This window comes from Passer montanus, unplaced genomic scaffold (assembly GCF_014805655.1).
Source record: "Passer montanus isolate IOZ18808 unplaced genomic scaffold, ASM1480565v1 scaffold10, whole genome shotgun sequence".
Taxonomy (NCBI): Eukaryota; Metazoa; Chordata; class Aves; order Passeriformes; family Passeridae; genus Passer; species Passer montanus.
The window spans coordinates 31,067,386-31,087,992 of record NW_024356505.1 but is presented as its reverse complement, the minus strand read 5'-3'; the positions used below and the strand labels follow the sequence as shown (position 1 = coordinate 31,087,992).

The following is a 20,607-nucleotide window of genomic DNA, read 5'->3' as shown; positions in this document are numbered from 1 at the left end:
GTTTTACCTTTTGAACAGACCTTGACGTTTATTTAAAATAAGCCTAATTTAATCGGTATTGTATTGCACACTGAAGATAATTTAGGCTAGTGTCAAGGACAAGTGTTATCTATTCCTTTGTTGTAGTGAGGTATTGAAATAATGAGTGGAACAGAAGGGAATCAGAAAATGTTTGAAGTTTTTCATCTGTGTCTCTAGATGGGTATTTTTAATCACATTCTCCTGGCTTTTGCATGCAAATTATACTGAACAGCACACACTATATAAAATGAAGAGCTGTATTTTGCAAAGTCTATTTTCTTGAAGTTTAATAAGCTTGCAAAGATTGTCCTATGCTTTAACTAACTAGTTACCTTTTTGTACCTCAGCTGAAATGAAAATCTTAGAATTTAATGCTGCTGTTTTGATCCTGTAGCAGAGGAATGAAAAGCCTGGTCTTTTTTTTTGGAGGTTTTTGAAACCATTTCTTTCTTAGTACTCAATGACTGCAGCTCTCAATGACAGATGAGACAACTGTTAAGATTTAATACATTTTTATTTCAGCAATATATCTTGCTATGTGACACCAGCCCCTCTAATAACCCAGTGTCTGGATTACTTACTGCATAGCGTCACTGCTTAACTGCTGACCTCTGTGGCAGGAATAAAATACTGAACTCCTGTACGGTCTGAGCTTTTGACTTGGAAATCTGCAGACCTGCAGAGTCATCCCACACCACAAGCTCAGCTGCATGAAGTACAGTCAGGGCATCCTTTAGAGCCTTATCCTGTAAAAAGGCAGACTTTCGTAGTGTGCTCTAAAAGTGTAAAATTGTTTTGAAAGTAATACTGACACCGTTGTCCTCAGTGTGGTTCGCATGTGCTCATTTGTGCTGAGGAGTCAGAAATGGAGGCGATGAAATTGGCTTATTCACATGCTCAGATGTGCCCCAGCTATTTCCCAAGCACAGCACTCTCTCTTCTGAAACCATGTTTTCTTCATGCACCACTTTAAAGCCAGGATGGATATAATTTTTTCGGTTTCTTTTCAAAATGAGCTAAGGAGATACCATGGTAAATCACATATTATTATAATTTTGCACAGTATGTCCTTAGCCGTGAACAAGAGGACTGTTGATACAAAAGGATTTTGGAAGAAATCTTTTCTGTATAAATTGAGGATTTACGAAAATAACAGGGCAGCATATACAGAAAAGTATTATATATGCTTTCAAAGGAAGAGTTTGTGAAGAAACAACCCATTAAAAAAAAATACCATGTTAAAAACTGCGTGATATAAAAACTGTCCTATTTAGGCCAGAGATATTTTCTCCAGCTCTCTCATAGCCCAAACAAGCATGAATTTAAGCATTTTTGTACCTGTCATATGGAGGGCTTGTAACAATTGTGGGAAGTAAACTTCTCTCTAAGCATAGTATCTTAATTTTTGCTGAGAAGCATAAAAGAAAAACAAAATTGTTTAAAAGAAATTGAGGTAATGTTCTGTCTTCTTGCACTCTTAGCCATAGTTCCGTTTTGAGTTGGAAGCTGGGAAGTGTCTTTACCTCATAATCTTAACCAAACCAGCGAGATGTGTCTGCAGCATTTCTCGTGTTCGGGCTCTCATGGGTGACTCCATCCTTGGCTGGATCAGGTGCAGTGATGGCACTGCCCAGCCTTTCAGCAGGGTTTATCCTGGCAGCTCTGGGTACCAGTGCTGATGAATGTGTTCACTGGGCAGGCTGGCATCAGTAGCTGATTGCAAGAGCTTGTGCAGCCTTCCTTAGCATGTTACATTTAACAGCAGCAATGCTGCATTCAGAAGTGTGATTTAAAGTAACAAACTGTGCCTTCTAGAGCTGCTCCTGGCCAGGTGAGCATGCCCTGTTGAAGAGAAACTCATCTCCTTCTGTTTGTTCTGCCAGCCTCATGAAATGTGGGGTGTTTCTTCATTTCTGGCTTGTCTGTCTGTATGAGCTGACCAGTGTGGATGCTTTTGGATGTTGCACATGAAGATCAAGATCCAGCATTTCTGGCTTGTCTGTCTGTATGAGCTGACCAGTGTGGATGCTTTTGAACATTCGTTGGACATGAAGGCCAAGATCCAGACCTGGTGTTGGACTTCAAGTGTCCATGCAGTAGGTTTAGCTAAGTAAGCATGTCAGAAGGGCTTTGCTGGATAATCTGTGTGTGCTCTGTCTGTCCTTGTGTCTGTCAGTCTGTACGTGTGGGCTGGCGGTTCAGCTCTCGGACAGTGCATTGGATGTAGAAGTGGTGTCTGGTACAGTCAGGGGGGGAAAGGTCATGGAGAACCAAATCCAGCCAACCAAGGAGGCAGCTCAGTGTCAGCTACTGCTAATAGTCCTTGTAATAATTCTAACTCTGTTCAGTTATTGTCTTGTTTCTTTGTCTAAGCCTCAGCCTGATTTACACCACAGAGGTCAGGTCAAGAGCAATTCAGACAGAATATACACAAATGACTTTTCCAGGGTGCCTTAGTTATTCTTGCTTTTAGATTGTTCAGGAGGAAGGCGGAGAAGAGAAAAAAAAACTTATTTTAAATTTGCATAATATGAAATTAATATTTTAAATATTTTAGCATTTTAAAAATATTTGAAATATTTTTAATAGCATGGGAACTTACAGGATAGTACCTAAAACTACATTTAATTCCTACTGGGAGAGGATTAGATTGCAATTTAATATTGATTCTAGAATTTCTCAGATCAAAGTGCCATGGGAAATGAATAATCTAAAGTGATGTTTTAATAAAAAGCTTGTATATTTACTTCAGAATAAAGTCTTAGATGTAAAGAATCATGAAAGCAGAAGATTTTAAAGCTACCTGTAAAATTAGTGTGTCCTTCAAATCAGTAAATGAGTTTTGATTTTGCAGATATGATTTAACTTGGTGCGTTACATTGAGCTTTGAAAGTGAGGGTGCTTACTTAGTCAGCACGTTTGGGAACGACTTCAGCTGAGACCTATGATGTGTTTTCCAGCACTGGTTATTTTGTCTCATGGGGTTTTGAGGGGGTGGATTATGTTCAGCATAGGTAAATGCAGAGTCCTGCATGTGGGCTGCAATAACCCCTCTCAGCAGTGTGGGCTGGGAGGCTGCTTCCTCTGGGGACAGACCTGGTGGAGAACCCGAAGAATGTGGATCAGCTAACTCTGTTCAGTTATTGTCTTGTTTCTTTGTCTAAGCCTCAGCCTGATTTACACCACAGAGGTCAGGTCAAGAGCAATTCAGACAGAATATACACAAATGACTTTTCCAGGGTGCCTTAGTTATTCTTGCTTTTAGATTGTTCCTCAGGAGGAAGGGGGAGAAGAGAAAAAAAAAAATCTTTTAAATTTGCATAATATGAAATTAATATTTTAAATATTTTAGCATTTTAAAAATATTTGAAATATTTTTAATAGCATGGGAACTTACAGGATAGTACCTAAAACTACATTTAATTCCTACTGGGAGAGGATTAGATTGCAATTTAATATTGATTCTAGAATTTCTCAGATCAAAGTGCCATGGGAAATGAATAATCTAAAGCGATGTTTTAATAAAAAGCTTGTATATTTACTTCAGAATAAATTCTTAGATGTAAAGAATCATGAAAGCAGAAGATTTTAAAGCTACCTGTAAAATTAAAGTGTCCTTCAAATCAGTAAATGAGTTTTGATTTTGCAGATATGATTTAACTTGGTGTGTTACGTTGAGCTTTGAAAGTGAGAGTGCTTACTTAGCACGTTTGGGAACAACTTCAGCTGAGACCTATGATGTGTTTTCCAGCACTGGTTATTTTGTCTCATGGGGTTTTGAGGGGGTGGATTATGTTCAGCATAGGTAAATGCAGAGTCCTGCATGTGGGCTGGAATAACCCCTCTCAGCAGTGTGGGCTGGGAGGCTGCTTCCTCTGGGGACAGACCTGGTGGAGAACCCGAAGAATGTGGATCAGCAACGCCCTTGGGCTAAAGATGACCAGCTCCACCCTGGGCTATATGAGCAAGTCCATAGCCAGCAGGTTCAGGGAAGTGATTAGGCTGGGCCTGAGCTGGCAACGTGCGCTCACAGCCCAGAAAGCCACCTGTATCCTGGGCTGCATCCAAAGCCCTGTGGGCAGCACAGCGAGGGAGGGGATCCTGCCCCTCTGCTCTGATGAGATCTGTCTGCAGTGCTGCATCCAGCTCTGGGGTCCCAGCACAGGAAGGGCTTTGACCTGTTGGAGTGACACCACCAGGATGATGGAGTACCTCACCTATGAGCAAAGGCTGACAGAACTGGGATTGTTCAGCCTGGAGAAGAGAAGGCTTCAGAGTCATCTAATTGCAGCCTTCCAGTACCTGAAGGGAACCCACAAGAAAGAAGGAGAAGGATTTTTTACAAGTACATGCAGTTACAGGACAAGGGGGAATGGATTGAAACTGAGAATGTTTAGATTACATATTGGGAACAATTCTTTACTTTAAGGGTGGTCAGGCACTGGAACAGGTTTCCCAGAGAAGTTATGAATGCCCCATCCCTGGGGGTGTTCAAGGCCTCGTTGGATGGAGCTCAAGTGAAGGATGCACTACCCATGGCAGGGGGGTTGGAACTGCATGATATCTAAGGTCCTTTTTAACCCAAATCATCCTGTGATTATTTCTCTCTCCTGGAATATTTTGAGTTTCTGCATACAAGGAAGACATTGCAGTGATGGCCCAGCCAGAGGCCATCAGGGTGGATTAGTGGGCTGGAAGCTGTCACCAGGCAGAGGGACCTTTAGGGGTGCTCGGTGACCGTGTGGCTCCCTAAGGCAGAACAGCCTTGATGTAACTGCTCTGTCAGGGATGGTGAAGATGGAACTGTCCCTTGTGAGGGACAAGGGACACATTGTAACAAGGGAAGACTCAACTCCATACAGGGAACAGGACCAAGAGGGCCAAATGCTGGGAGAGAGCTTAGAGAGGTTGTGGACTGTCCATACATCAGTTTATTTAAAAATGCAACTGGATGTGGCTCTGAGCAGCTTCCTCTCACTCACCCTGGTTTGAACAAGTGCTTGGACTAGTTGATCTCCAGAGGTCTCTTCCAGTTCAGGTTATTCTATGATTCTGTATGAGCTTACACTTCTGTATAATTCACTGAAAATCTACTACAAAGTGTTAATATGATGGTGGAATGTGACCATTTAAATGTCCTTATTTTTCCAAAAGCTATAATGCAGTAAAGTTATTGCAAAAAGTTCTTTGTTCTGGCTCCCTTCCAGCTACTTTACTTTGAAAAGTTTTATGAAAAGCTAGTTCTCGTTTCATGGCTGAAGTGATTAATTAGGACAGGTAATGATTTTCTTGAAATTATAGAGGTTTGTTGTTTGTGCTACAGCTTATCCTAAATTGAAACAGTGCTTTCCCTTTTTCTCCTTTTAAAATGCTGCATGATGTCTAAGTCTGTAGAGGGGATGCTCAGGTTGCACATCACATCCAGCACAGAATGACTCTTAGATGCTGCTATTTTGCTAATTGATTTTTTAAAAATATATCTCTGGGCAGTAGTGTATTATTGTGGAAGTATCTATTCTGTATTTTCTCTTACTAGCTCATTGAAACAGTAGTTATATTTAAATGGGTTTTCAATGAGCCATGTAGAAAAGTGAAGCTCAAGGAATAATAAGAATTTGGGTCTGCCATGGGGCTATTAAAGTCAGTTCAGTCATCAGAAAACCTTTGAATTGATTTTGTATTTAGTTTCTCTCATTTCTAAATAATAATTGGCTACTCCCTTGCTAGAGATTTTCCTGAATTTATGTTTCGGTTTTCTTTTTTTTTTTTTTTTACACTCATCTGTTCATTCACGAGCAACTTGTGTTTTGGGATGTTATGGAGTCTGAGGTGCCATTAGGTGAAATTTGATTTACTGCTGGGCCTTATTAAACAACTACTCCTTAGTTCTGCATTTTAACATGGACTGAGTAATAGACAGACTGCTTTGGGTATAAGTGTTTTTTGCCAACCCTGAGGAGTTGCTGGAGAACTGTGCTTGTATTCTCTTGCAATCTCCCTTGGCTGTGCTGGTTGCACAGGATGTGTGTAGTCAGTTCTCTTGGTGCCTTCCTAGTTCACTGCACTCAGTCTTGCTTGAGACTGGAAATGCTTTTTGCATGGAAAGGATGCCAGTGATGTGTATGTTTATATTTTTTGCCAGCCTTCTCCATGTTCTCTTCCCAGGCACTTGCTGCACACGTCTGAAGTGTATGGCCACGCTGTGAGAGGGGTTGAATCTCCCTCCTCATCAGCCCATGGCTGTCACAGTGAGTGCAGACAGAGACCTACACAGTGGGACTGCAGGACAGGGCTGGGCTTAACTCTCTTGCTTTGGAGGTTAAAGGTGATGCTTAAAGTAGCTACTGTAGGGGAAGATATTTTCACAAAGCTTATTTAGATTTTATAGTCTTATTTGAACCATCAAAATCTATTTTCAAGGACCATAAGAGCCCTGAGAAAAGGTTCAGTTATTGAGCACAAACTGAGAAGCAGAATCCTTGACAGCATTTGTGCCTCACCAGAGGTGTGTGGTTGAGCTGCTCCATCACTTGGAGCTGTCTCACAAGGTCTGTGCTCTTTGTTCTCCTGGAGCCAGAAAAATGACATCTTGTGTGAACGGCAGTTTTGTCCATGGATGGCCATGCTGCAGGAGAAACTGTGCAGCATAAATGCCAGAAGACCACAGCAGCTGTGAAAGGGAACACCACATCTGGAAGTTGTATAGACCAGGAGGGGAAGTGCAGGGTTCAGCCAGGGGAATCCAGACACTTGGGGTTGCTCAGCAGAATAACTACTGAGCAATTGGTCACTGAACAGCCAGAACAAATTAGGAATGTATCTCCAAAGTGTCCTGGTGAGAAAAAATCAGATATTTAAAATGGCTCCTAATAATCTAAAAAGGTGAGTGATTTTAGTTTCACTCAGTGTTAAAAAGAGTGGATAAGAAGTGTGGAGACTCTGTGAAACACAGAGGGTATGAAAACCAGAGGATCATTTGCTGTCTTTCCAACAGGAGAATGGAGCTGTAATCCCCATTGATATTAAAATAAATCTGAAATCATTGCTGGTGCCTACACATGAGCCAGTATCATATTCATCAATAAATATCACTGAAGAATTAGCAAATTTTGGACTGGTACCTAGGAATATGCCAAATTCAAGGAATTTTTTTGACAATTTTGTCATAGCTGTAGAAAAATACAGCCGAAGTTTCTAGCTTTGCAAATTTCTTTGGAGTGGAGGATTTCTGGTTCTGTGGTTTGGTGCTGAAGAGAGATGGCCTGATCAGACCATTTAATAATGATGATTGGTTTATATGATAGTAATACTTAATGAAAATGTAAACAGTCATTGCTGGTGGAAATAGTTTTTTAATCCAGTTAATTAACATTCAAGTGCTTAATCTCGTCTATTAATTAAGACTGCATATGTGTTTACTAATTTTTAATTACTTTAGAATAGACGGAAATTGTAATAATGTTGGAATGCAGACTGCTGCTGCTGTGTCAATATTAAAATAAATCAATCTTCTTGCCTTTTATTTATTTAAGTAAATATAACCTGGTTAGCATCATGTGTTGAGTCCCAGCAGCTCATCCTCTCTTTCTAAAAGAACAAGACATTGGATTGTAATTTATTCAGTACAACCTGGTGTTATAGAGGGCTGAATGCAGTAATAGGCTGGAATGCCTTCCTCCTACCCCAGATCCAAAGGTGCCTCAGTAAAAAATTGTTTTGATATCTCAGGCTGTGAAATAATTTCTTTGTAAGGCATTTGCTTGATGAAGCTAACATATTTAGCAAAAAAAAAAAATAAAAAATTGTTACTCTGCCTTCATTATCTGTCTGCCATGGAAAGATTCTTTTATCAGTCAAAAGAGAAGAGCATCAAGTCACTGGTTTTAAACTGTGCTCCTATATTTTCTTGTCTTCAGAGGATAAGGATGGCAAAAAAAATCCCTTACCTCTTGAAATACACTAACAATCACAAGTGTGCTTTTTACAGCTGGGATAATTGTTGAGTTTTACTGCAGTTTTGTATTTCTAAAAGGAGAAAAACTGTTGGTTTAAACACTGAATGCTGTTGCTTTTAAAAATAATTGTATTTTTTGTTGATAATTCACACAAAATTTTATGTATGTCTTGCTGTGGAGCTTAAAAGTTATTTTAGTTTATGCAGTTTACCATTTGAAGACTTACTCTAATTCCATTGCTGCAATGGAATTAACATTTCATAAGTTATGATCCAAACAAAACTGCTGTTTTTATATCTGAATGTGTTAATGAATATTTGAAACTTATTTTTTATTGAAAAAGTTGTATACACATACATTGGGGACCAAAATCTTACATTGTTCAAACTGATGACACTTCCTGTGCCATCTTACTGTGATAAATGGTGATAATAAAGCCTCTCACCTTTCTGTTGCTTTTGCCATATTATAAGAATTGTAAGCAGGCCAATCTAAATTGAGCCTATCATTTATTAAATTTCTTTTGGAATGACAAGATGGTTTTTTACTTGATTATGTTTCCTACTTGCAGATTTTTAGTTCAGTGATTGGGAAATGCAGAGTCCTGTTGCCTCAGGTGATTAAAACTACTGTAACTTATTAACCATATTCTCATGTCTTTGATGCATTCAAGTTGAGGTCCCATGGAACATGGGGTGGATAAAATATATTATAATTATTTATTAGCTGTTGTTGATATGATGTTTGGTCTTTGGTGTGGGTTTGTCTCCACACAGAAAAATAAAATTAAACTAAATGGCAGCAGTGCTCACTGAATTTTGGTGGAAGTTCGTTTAAAGAGCTGATAGTGGTCTGATATTGACCAGCTAAGCTATTTTCTTTATTAATGCATTCCTATGGTTTGTTCAGTCCTTCTGCTGTTCATTTCTGCATGAGTGGATGTTATGATGACTTTCTCAGGTCAATGCAGGTGATGAAATCTAAAACTGAAGGACAGAGAACAGGCAGCACAGCTCATCTCAGGTGTTGGAAATAATAGAGGGATTCTCAAAAGATCAGGGTAACTTTATTTCTTATTAAAGAAGAAAAAGGTCCATATGGAAGCAGTCTCCTGACAGTAAAGATGTTTCCAGAAAAGGTAGTCATCTTCATTTTCTGCTCTTTTTGTAAATCTGACATCTAAAGCCCAGCAAAATACCATAGGCTTACCGTTGACTTTAAGGCTGATTAAAGACAGTCTAGTTAATGGTGTGCTCCATTCTTTGCCAAATTAAAAACATCTCTGTGGCCTTTAAACATGACTCATCAAGAGACCTTTTCCCTGGCAAAGAGCAGTGTTTATGGCTGTGGATTCCTGCAGCAAAGGATTCCTCATAGCTCCAGTGACCTACTCCTGTGGTTGCTTTCATGTTGCATAAGGTGTCCCTGGAAGTTTTTTGTTTTGTTTCTTGTTCTTGCAAGGACAGTAGTCAAGATGTGATCTCTGGGCCTCCAGCAGTACAATTCCTCTTCTTGAAAATATCTTTTGATTTAAATAAGGAGTGTTTGAAGGGTCATGTTAAATAAAGGGTCTCTGAAGAAATCAGAAATAAATGCTCAATGTCATAATAAAGCGCAAGATGTTTTGGCTGTCCTTGTTTCCCATGAACTCATGATCTTGCAGAATGGCATGCCAGGGTCTGGAAATGAAGATTCAAGAGTGTTTATTTGCATTAAGTCTTCCAGTCCCAAAGACTTCCTAGCTTATTCTGAGGACTGAGCTATTGTAGTCCAGATGGCTACTGCACCATTGTAGTGCTGTTTCACAATGAAATTCCTAACCTGTGTTCCTAATGCTAATTAAATTTGGGTAAGACTAACATGGCTTGTGTTTCCTCACGCTAAAAAAAAAATGTTACAACTTGGTGTGCCTTTTAATGGAACTGAAGCCTTTTGAAGGTTTGATGCTGTCAAAACTGTGAATACCTGAAAAAAAACCTGATAAGATCAAGAGCTAAGCTTGAAATAAGAAACATTCATTTTTAGATGTTCTGAAGTTATAGGTTGTAGATTGTCTGAAAAAGGCAAAAAGCTGGAGGCAACTTACAGTAGGAGATAACATATATAGAGATTTATATGCACATACCTTTTTGCATATATATAATATCTATAAAATACTTGCAGCTGCATGCATCAAATAATATTTTTCAATCAGTCTCAAAGGAACAGAATGTAATTGGGGGATTTATCTTGATACATGACATGTGTAGGACAAAAAGATTTGATGTTTCATGCTAGGATTTTTAAATGCTTTGTCTTTTGTTGGAATATCTTACAGACCTTCACTTGTGGGTTTATTTATTTTCAGTTGCTGGAGATTGGTAATTAGCTTGCTATAAAACAGTAAGAGAGTTATGAGTGAAGTTTTAGAAGCATATTTTTGTAAGCATTGATATTTCACATTGTGTTAGAAAATTAAATTTCCAATACTCTTGAGCTACTGACATTTTGGTGTTGTCACGTCTCTTTTGTTTGTAGATTTCTCAAGCATAAAATAATGACTTTTATGGCAAAAACATGTTCCAGCTGTCTGCAGCTGCAGTCTGGTTTTCCTGCTGCTACCTGCCTTTCAGCTACCACTGGAGAGAGCATGGATCCTTTATCCATTACCAGCTTCTTCTTTCTGTTTTTTGCATGCCTGAGCCTAAATTTTGCATTAGATGTGGAATTATTGGCAGAAGTTTGCTGCTTTCTGTAGTTTCAAAATGACTGGTGAAAAAGAGTAAATGCCTGACAGTCCTTTCAAAAGCTGAATTCCCAAATGGTTTCCTCTTGGGCTTAGAGTTGCATTTTAAATTTTTTTATTGATGCTTATGTAAGTTAAATTTGAGTAAAGGGATTATTATTAAAATCTTTTGGCTAAGATGATGTTGAAATCGCTTTAAAAAAAAAAGAGAAAATGACCTCTGATGCCTTTGGGTTACATAAAGTTTTATCTGTGTTGCTAACAGAATAAACAATTTGCAGAGACCAGCATAGGTTTAAGTTGATTTGCTCCATTTACCCTACCAATTTGGACAGAAGAATGTAATGCTTTCTTGGAAATGTCTTTCAAATATTATATTATAGATTAATTTGCAGGCTGCAGAATGCTGCTATCCATAACACTTTTTTCTCTGTCTTGAAAATTAAGTTCTAAAATGAAATGTGTATAAGAGCTAGCGTTATCTCTTTCAGTATGTTGCAAAAGATAAATTGCCATAAATTATTTGTTTCAAATAAGTGCATAAAGTAATTTAGGGTGGAAAAAATATCTCAGGTTTATCAAAATCACTGTGATGTTTTCCTATTTTTCTTGCAGTGGTGAACACAGATTTTTAAGTATTTAATAAATTAATGACTTGGCAAAGTTCTAAATGGGACTTGAGATTTCAAACTTGTCTTGGAGAAGTTGATGGCTAACAGATACAGAGTATTTCCATAAATCTGACTAAAGAAATTTTGGAAGAGAAGCCCACAACTTAAGTCATAATTATAGATGGCAGATTAATAAATGATGACTGGTTGTGATTATAACACTTCATTGGCTTTGCATTTTGTCTGTAGCTTCCAGTGTGTATGAACATGACTTCTTGAATGTTGTTATTCTGTAAAACTGTGGTTTTGCTCATGATTTGGCTCTGTACTAATGATGTGTATAGAGTTATCTAAACACAGATACAGACTTCCAGTGCACAGGCATCGATCCGCACTCAGTTTTCTGTATTTCTGGGTAAGATGAAGTGGTTTCCTCGGGAAGGTGCAACCCTTGCTTTCCTGCCTTGGTGCCATTCTTTCTGTGGCTCTCAGTGATGAGTTTCATGTCCCATCAGAGCTGTTGACCCTTTGTAGGATCCAATTAGTGCCTGCCTTTCTTGGGCTGATGATGTTGTGATCTAGGTGTTGATCGGAGTCTCTGCTGGTAGACACTGCTTGCTCTTTGGTGGGAAGAAATGTTGAAATGCTGATCTGCAATGGCACTTTGATGGTGTTGAGGGTTTTTTTTAACAGTAGATTAAATTGTCATTTGCAGCTCGTGGCCGTGTTTGATGAGCAAGATCCACACCATGGGGGTGATGGCACCAGCGCCAGCTCGACAGGCACGCAGAGCCCGGAGATTTTTGGCAGTGAGCTTGGCTCCAACGCGGCATCGGCCTTTCAGCCTTACCAAGCAACAAGTGAAATTGAGGTCACACCGTCAGTCCTTCGTGCAAGTGAGTAAATGTTCTCGGTATCTCAATGTGTTTTGTCTAAATTTACAAAGATGCCAAGTGCTGTTACCCATCGATACTGCTGGGAAAGATGATTCATTATCTGTCCTCATCGAAAGCTGATCAGAACTGAGGAACTGCGTAAATGCCTCTTGCGTGCAAGTAAACAAACCTGTTCTGTTTTAATAAATTATTTATAAATTGCTTTTAGGAGCCATAAGCTCCTTCTATGCTGCCAGTTTAAAATTGTCCTCACACTGAAAATCACAGCAATATCTCCAAATGTAGCTGCTGCACGGTGTAATTTTCGGTTTGCCAGTTCTGTTCCATTTAATGAACAAAATGGTAAAAAGAAACTAAAGATAGGAGCACTTTCTACTTAACCTGTCAATGTTGCTAGGTTATGCTGTCACCTTTCCATAAAAACACCTGCTAAAATATGCATTTACTGTGTTGCAAAAATACACTTTTGAAAGCAGAAACTACATCCAGAAACATCCCTTTATTTTGTTTATTTCAATGTGATGAACATTTGTTGGAAAACTGCATAGCAGGAATTGCTTTTTGCATTTCTTGCTCAGGCAGGTTCTTTGAATATATGAACTTATTAAGAAGAAAAATGATGGAATGTAATTTACTGTGTAATTTTCATTGCTGTTACAAGTACCATGCAAACAAGACAATGTAGGTAAGGCATTGTGTCCTTTTATGTGCAGTGTCTATAATTTTGAACTTTTGAGATAGGGACTCCACTCCAGAAGATTCTTAGCAGAAGTTGGTATTATCAGTCCTTTGATATTTTACAGATACATTGTTTAAAACAACCATGTGTAATTTCCAAGAGACTGATTTTGTGTAGGGTTTTATTAATGGATAAAATCTATGTTGAAGCAGTCAGGTAAAATGCAAATGGAAAAGTTACCACTCTGTTAAGTTTGAGGGGTTTTGTACCAGAATGTTTTCTGTACAATTGAGGGAATAGCATTTAACAATTAGCTTACATAGAGCTGAATGTGTGTCTTTTTAAGCTGTAACTATGCTTCATTGCAACACAGAATTAAATTAGGGAAGGATTAATGGCAGAATAAAGAAGTATCCTGGAATTTCAGGACCCTTCCATTTTGCTGTCACTAGAGTATGTCACTGCTAAATGCACATCTCATTTCCATGTATAAGCAAAAAAACTGTCCCCTTGCTTCTCAGCTTAGCAGAGGTTAGAGCAGGCAAATGCATACACATTTTCTCCTTAGTGTGATTATCTGGTATATTATACAACACATGAATTTTAGTGCATCAAAATCATATAGTACAGATAAAAGTCAGTGATATATTGGACAGCTCACTTATCTTTGGTGTCATTCTGGAAAATACATGGAGCACTTGGCTAGTTCACTGATTGCTAAGATGACCAAAAAGGGATTTGAGACCCTGCAATACAAAGGTTTTTAGAAATATAGAAGACTTCTAAAACTGTTGGTAAGGATTATAGCTCTTTGACATTTTTTGTAGAAGCATGCACAAATAAAGTGTGTGAAACAATTTATAATAAATACGTTACCAGAAATGTTCTCCTATCTATCCAATTCCTTTTTTTTAATGTTGACAGATATGTTTTGGTTTTAAATGTTCCAAACCACAAGCTTGGAATCCCAGTGCAGTAATATTATCCCATATTAAACATACCTATTTCAGGAATTTCATTTAAATATACATTGAAAATGGAAATACTATCCTTATTGTTGTTCCTTTATAACTTGTGAAGTGAAGCATAGCATACAAATGGTATTCTCAGTATTTCAAATAATTATCTTCTTACTGTGTAAGTTCTATTCAGCAAATAAAACCCATCCAGTTTTGTGGTAGATGCAGATCCTGATTATTACATGTTGACAAGGTCATATATCTATTAATTGGATTGGAGATGGGATACAAAATTGCTGTAATTATTGTAATTTTCCAGCTAATTGCAGGGTTGGCGGTGAATATTTTACTTCTAACAAATGAAAAACAGTATTCCGTCTGAAATTGGTTTATAGCATTTGAGACGTTTTGTTTTACGTCTCTGGTGCTTTTTGCTGGCACGGTGGGCTCCGTGCGTGGTTCTGTGCCCTCGTTCTGTGCTCACCTGCACCCTCTGCTCCCAGGCAGCAGCTCCCTGCATTAGGCTGGGGCTCAAAGCCTGCTGAGATCCTCCTCTCTTTGTTCTGGTTGCCATGCTACCCCTTCTGTTTGTTTATAGATCACACCATCGCTCCTCTCCCAGCAAGGGAAAGGTTAGCTAGATCAGATCCAGCTGGAAAAGTAATATTCATCTGGAGTTCCTCTTTTCCCATGCACAAACACAGCCTGTACTTTGCATGTTGGGGAGGGGGTGTGTGTGTGTCAAATTCCAGCTTCCCATCTAAACATGGAAACAAAAATGAGGCTGGCCCATACCCCCTGTGTTGTTTTGCACTGTGAAAACGTAATTCATTGATACAAGCAGTTGATTTATTTATGTTTCTTATCTAGCTCTTTCTTTTTTACTGCTTTTCTGTTACCCAAGTTAAACTTCTTATTGCATTTCATCACTTCAGCTGCATCTTTTTTCTAAGCATACAGTACACAAGGCATTTTTTGTTTTGTGCCTGCGTGTTTTCTGGGAAGAGGTTGGAAGCTCTCTGCAGAAGATTGTTAAAGCAGACTGATGTTTATTCCCTGCTGAAATATAAACTGGAGGCGCAGGTGAAAATTGCCAAACCTAATGAGCAATTTGGCAGATAAGACAGGATGTCAGGCAGTGACAGTTCAGCAGCGGGTGCACTGCCTGTGAACCAAGTTGTTTGTTTCACAGTACTGCATTTAAATATTGTAAATAAAATCCCTTTTCAGCTTCATGAGATATTGTGAAAAGGGTCATCTCTTTGTCTTGTTTTCCTTTAAAATTATTTAGCTTGTTCAAGAACTAAGACCACCCTTGGTTATTTGTCTTGGTGTGATTATGTGTAACAAGTCTCTGAATATTTCAGCAGTTACAGTGAAAAAACCAGTTTTCATGCATAACATTATTTGGAAATCATTATAAGAGAGGTAGAGAGGTTTGGAAAGCTGATGTTTTTTCCCTTAAGGGAAATAAGGGGGCTTGGAGAGTCTCTTTTTTCTTCAGCTGTTAATGCAAGGGTATTGAGAAAATAAAGCCAGATTCTTCTCACATAGGCACATTATTGCTGGAGACAACAAGCACAACTTTCAAACAAGGAAAATGCCAGTTAAAAATAAGTAAAACCATTCTCACCTGGAGAGCCAAACAAGCTTCTCAGAGAAGTTGTGGCATCTCCATGTGCTTGGAGATGGACAGAACTTGACTGAACATGGCCCTGAACAGCCTGCTCCACCAGGTCCTTTCTTTGTGTGGACTGATTAAACCAAATAGCCCCCAGAAATCTCACCCAACCTTTGTAATTCCATAATTACAAATATAATCAATAAAAGTAAACTATTTACTTCTCGAAACTATTGCTTGTAAAAGTGAATGATGTCCACAGTGTGACATATTTAGCAGACAGGTGTACAAGCATATTGTGCATGTAGAGCTTTCCACCTGGGTTTATATGGTACAGCTTTGTGCCAGTGTGACACAAAGCAGCTGCCTGTGCATTTTAGAAGACTGCTGCTTTTGTTTTCAGGATGTCTTGTAGGTGCTTCAGTTCCTTAAAAAGGAGATTTGGGATAATTGTAAGGTTCTCCTAAAGCCTGGAGGGTCAGTGTCTCCCAGAACACTGGCCAGAGAGCCTAAGAAATTGCTAAGAGCTGGCTGGAATTGGTGCACTCCAGTGAATTACATGCTCAGGTGGTCTGTATCATATATTTTAGCAGGACTTTCAGCATCAATTTTGTATTCTGGTCACAGAACCAGACCATGAAAAAAAAAGTCTAGATGAGAATATTTTGAAGTGAGTGCACAGCTGGCTCTGAAGATGTACTAGAAGTGCAGAGAAGCAAAGAAATTGCTGCAGCTTCACATCATTGTTTACCCAGCAGCATGGCTGTTGCTTTAAGGTTCCCTGTGTGCAAGTGTGCTCTTACCCTGCAATCAGCACAAGTTTATTCCTCACAGGTAAGAGCATGCATGCAGACTTTGACTGGGAATTCATTGCTACAATAAAGTTCCTGACCTTGCTTGCCTTTGAATTTTTCTCTTTCTCTACTCTCTGAGTAGTTTTTAGTTGTTCACTGACAAATTAGTAGGACATATCAGGTATAGTCTCTGAGGACTCTCTTAGTTTAAGGACTGTTTAGTATTTTAATAAATCTGAACTGGAATATAAAATACTGCATAAAAAGCTGAGATGGAGTTTCAGGCACAATGTTTCAGTTCAGCATTGACTTTTGATACATTTATTAACTGTTTTGAAATCAGTGAGATGGGCACAGCCAGTGCATCTAAGAAGGAAAAGGTAATTTGCAGGGCAGTACTAATGAACAGCCAAGTCCACAATGCTGTTGGAAGGATCCTGGCAGTATGGTGCACTGTTACACTGCAGTCAGGCATTATGCTCTTCCATCAAAAGACCAAAAGCAAATGCTGCTGTGGGCTCGCTGTTGTGAGCAGGAAGACGTCACTTGGAGTGACCAGTTGTGGTGCCAGCCATGGAGAAATTCTAAACGAGTTGGAGAGAGTCAAAAGAGAGCAACAAGAGTAAGTTGCTTAGGAGACTATGATGAATTGGTAGGACTGGTTTATTTAGTTAAGGAAAGATAAAAACTGGTAGGATTCAAGTCTTCAAATGTGTTGATATTTTTCTCATTCTTCATGTCTAATAAGAGAAGGAGAATTGGCATTTCCTGGGCAAAAGCCATTTTTTGTAACCCATAGGGCTAAAAAAGATGTTTACATCTCATTTAGCAAGGCAGTATTTGTGGGAATGGTTCAGAGGCAGGTTCTGCATGCTGCTGGGCGCTGTCCTCACTGTGCTCTGAGGCAGGAGGGCTGCTGGGGGCAGTCTGTCCTGCTCCTGGCTAAGCCATCGGGTTGTTTGGTGACCTCAGGTGACCCATTTCTTGTGTCTCTTGTAACAATGTGTATGTCTTTGCGTCTCAGATTTAAGTGTTCAAAAAATGCAGTGCTAAGCAAATAATTTAAAGATGGGAGTGCGTAAGTGTGTGAATTTCAAGTACTTTAAAAATGCTTTAAATATGTCACTTCACTGATTTGATGTAAGTATTTATCTAGAGTCCCAAATGTATATTCTGAGAATTATTATTTAAGTATTTATAAGGTAAGGGCTTTGGTTTCATGATTTGGAGCATTCCATGTTAGTGTGTTGGCAAAGAACTGCAGAGGTGAGTTTATATTTGTTCTGGTCTCAAAAGTGATGATTGTTTCAGCACTCTTTCCCACATATGGCTACTAGAAACTTTTTCATTCTTGTTTATGTCTCCTTGACTCCTAATTCAACTCTGAGTCATCTTTATGTATGGAAATAAAGATATTTTCAAATGTTGAAGAACTAAGGAATCGAGAGATTAGAAATGGAGGAAGAGAAAGATGAGTTCATCAAAGCCCAGATGTTAGGATCTTTATCAGATCGAGTTATCTCTAGGATTAAATAGCTGAATACAAAATACAGAGAAAATCACCCACATTTATTATGAAAGTTTTGGGCTTTACAGACAGCACTTGCTGAAGTCAGGGGGAGGTTTTCTACTCTCTGTGTCGAGTTTTGGATCAGCTCAGCTTTCCACAGTCTATCTCCTTGGTCACCTTCATTGATGTTCCAATGCCTGTTGTTCCAGTGAAGTTCCAGGAATGAAACACAAAGGATTTCCAAACCATCATTCCCACTGCTACTCCCTTGTCAGGTTCTCCTAGGGTTCTTTTACTGTCTGAATAATGCAAAAAGAACCTTGAACTGAGGCTTGCACCTCCATTGTTAGCATCTGAATAAGGAAGGTTTCTCATGCATTGGAGTTTGGGAAGATTTAGCAGAGTCTGTTTCCTCACCTTCTGGTGCTCTTGCCATTCAGGAATTCTTATCACATTTTATCCCTAAAGCTCTGTGAGGGATATGATTATTTAAAAGCCAGAGTTATTGAATCAAAAAATCAGTACCAGGTGCTGCTTTCTTCCATGAGGCTGAATTTGATCTTTGTGCAGCACAGTTCTGACTTGAGTGATCTCCAGTTGGTGTTTTCTCCAAGCATAGTGCTCTGCTGTTAATTTGAGATTGTTGAGCAGTTTAAAAACCATGTGTTTTTGATGAGATTGTGACACGTTTGTAAAAACAAATGGATTTTAAACTGCTTAAGTTTCTAAATTAACCTTTAATATCTTCAATCTTCTTGGTATACTAGCAAGCAAAATACTGTTGCTCCTAGTAGGATTAAAAAAAATCCCTGAAACCAATAAAGTGAAAAAAAATTTAGAACTCACTGATTCTCTGGAGGAAACCTGAGTAATTGTGGTGCATTTCAAAACATTACTCCATATGGTGAGGACTTATCTACAAGTACTAATAACAAGAACAATAAAAATACTAAGTAAATAAAAGTACTGTATCTGATAGCTGGTTAGATATATCAGGAAGCTAGAGAATATAGTACAAGAGGGATAATAAAGAAGGGTTATGAAGATGTAAGTACTGAATTTGAACACTTTAAGAAGTCAGGTTTGGATATTAGTCTAAATTTGACATCTTTAATAGATTTAATGATCACTTGAACAACAAGCTATTATGGAAATCAGAGCTGTATTCTCAGAATATTTCAACACTCACGTGGTGGTTGTTGGCTTTTATTTTCCCTTTCTTTAAATGAAAGGCAACTTTTTCCTTAATGGAACTCTGTTTTTTATGTATGCAAAAACATGATACCATTTTATCCAATCAAATATTGCAGTGTAGCTGCTGAAATCTGTCATATTATGGTATCATGGGTTTAACAGCATTGAGATAAAACTACATGTTTATTTAAAGAGTTTATCATCACATATATCAATAAACATTATATCTGTAAGTGTAATAACTCTTAAAATAGATACTTTCTTGATTGCTTCTCTGTTTCTTGTAATTTCATTATAAGCAAATGAGGAGTACAGTGAAGGCAAAGGAACATGAATCTGAAATGAGCAGGGAATGCTTTCTCACAATACAGACAACCATCCTGTGAAATTTTTTACTCTATGAAGGCATATGTACATATTACATTTTTTTGCCTGACAGTTTCTTAAAACCTTATGCAGTATTTATAGATACTTGTTCTGAAATGTGATAAAACAGTAAGCTTCAAGGCATCCTTAAGATCCAGAGCCACTAGTCTGCAACAGTAACTGGCATCCCAGTTGTGTTTTGCTTTGCTTTGAAGTAACAGGAATGTGTCTTTGAAGGGGCATGGGGAGGGCAACTGACATTAATTACTGACCAAAAACCTTTTAACAGGAGAGGATGCAGAGTTTATCAAATGTACTTAATGACTCACTTGGTGCTCAGCAGGCTGACCTTGTGGGGTTGGTGTTTTAGGGCTAACAAAGAGGGGTGTGTGCTGGGGGCTCTGTGCCACACTGTCTGTGGTGCTATCCTGTGTTCAGTGCCTCAGCTGGTGCATGTCCCCCTCCCCAGAAAAACAAGTGGGTGTTTTTGATCACAAGCCCAGTGTAGTAAGATATTACACTTAAACTATATCCTTTATTTGGCTAAACTTTTACTTCAGTGTGATAATTGTTGCTTGCTTTTGTTCATAATTCACAAGGGATCTTCTTGCTCCTTTCATTATTACATTTGCAGCACATTAGCACACTCTTTTTTTCCCCCCTTTTTTTTTAGATGGGGATGTGTTTTGGAGGTAGTCCATCTCTTTGGGTGATTACTGGGAAAAAGTTGCTTTAAATTCTGTGTCTTTTGACATGTTCCTTTGAGGAGGATGAGAGAGAGACAGATGGCTACTACTTGAATAGGGTTGTTTTTTATTTACTCTCATGCCCTGAAAAGGACTGAAACATGATATTGAAATAAAGGAGTGGGTGAGGAATAACTTTCCATTAATTTATTGCTTTATTTCATACTTGAAACAAAGATTAAATTTGTTGTTTTTCCTACCCATCTTTTGCTGTAAATTTTAAGTGAATTATGTAATTAAGATGAGTGCCAGTTTTAGAATGCTGTGGGTTCATGCTAGGGGCAGATGTAGCATTCAGGGTGAGAATAAATAGTATGTATTTAGAAGAAATTTTCTCTTTTTGACCCCTGGCACTGGATGCTGTGGAGGTGACCAGCTTGGCTTCAGCCCATGGACCTGTTCTGAGCTGGGAATGAGGCACAAGCCCAGCACCTGCTGTCACAGCTTGGCCTGGCTCAGTGTAGCTCAGTGCCCCCAGTACTCTGCAGCCAGGGACCCTCAGCTCAGCTCCCCTTCTGTGACACTGCAAG

At 38.7% G+C, this 20,607-nt stretch overlaps 1 protein-coding gene across 19 annotated transcripts in view; it reads left to right on the top strand.

Annotated features, from left to right (window-relative positions):
* The window catches only part of PARD3 (par-3 family cell polarity regulator), a 445,202-nt gene that overhangs the window by 137,725 nt on the left and 286,870 nt on the right, over nucleotides 1-20,607 (top strand). For all 19 annotated transcript variants that reach the window (XR_005627160.1, XM_039705901.1, XM_039705907.1 and 16 more), the window contains exon 3: nucleotides 12,028-12,208. Coding sequence is in view for 18 of the 19 variants with exons in the window: in XM_039705901.1 (XP_039561835.1) it covers nucleotides 12,028-12,208 (181 nt within the window). In the remaining variant the exon portion in view is untranslated. The remainder of the gene's footprint in view (nucleotides 1-12,027; nucleotides 12,209-20,607) is intronic.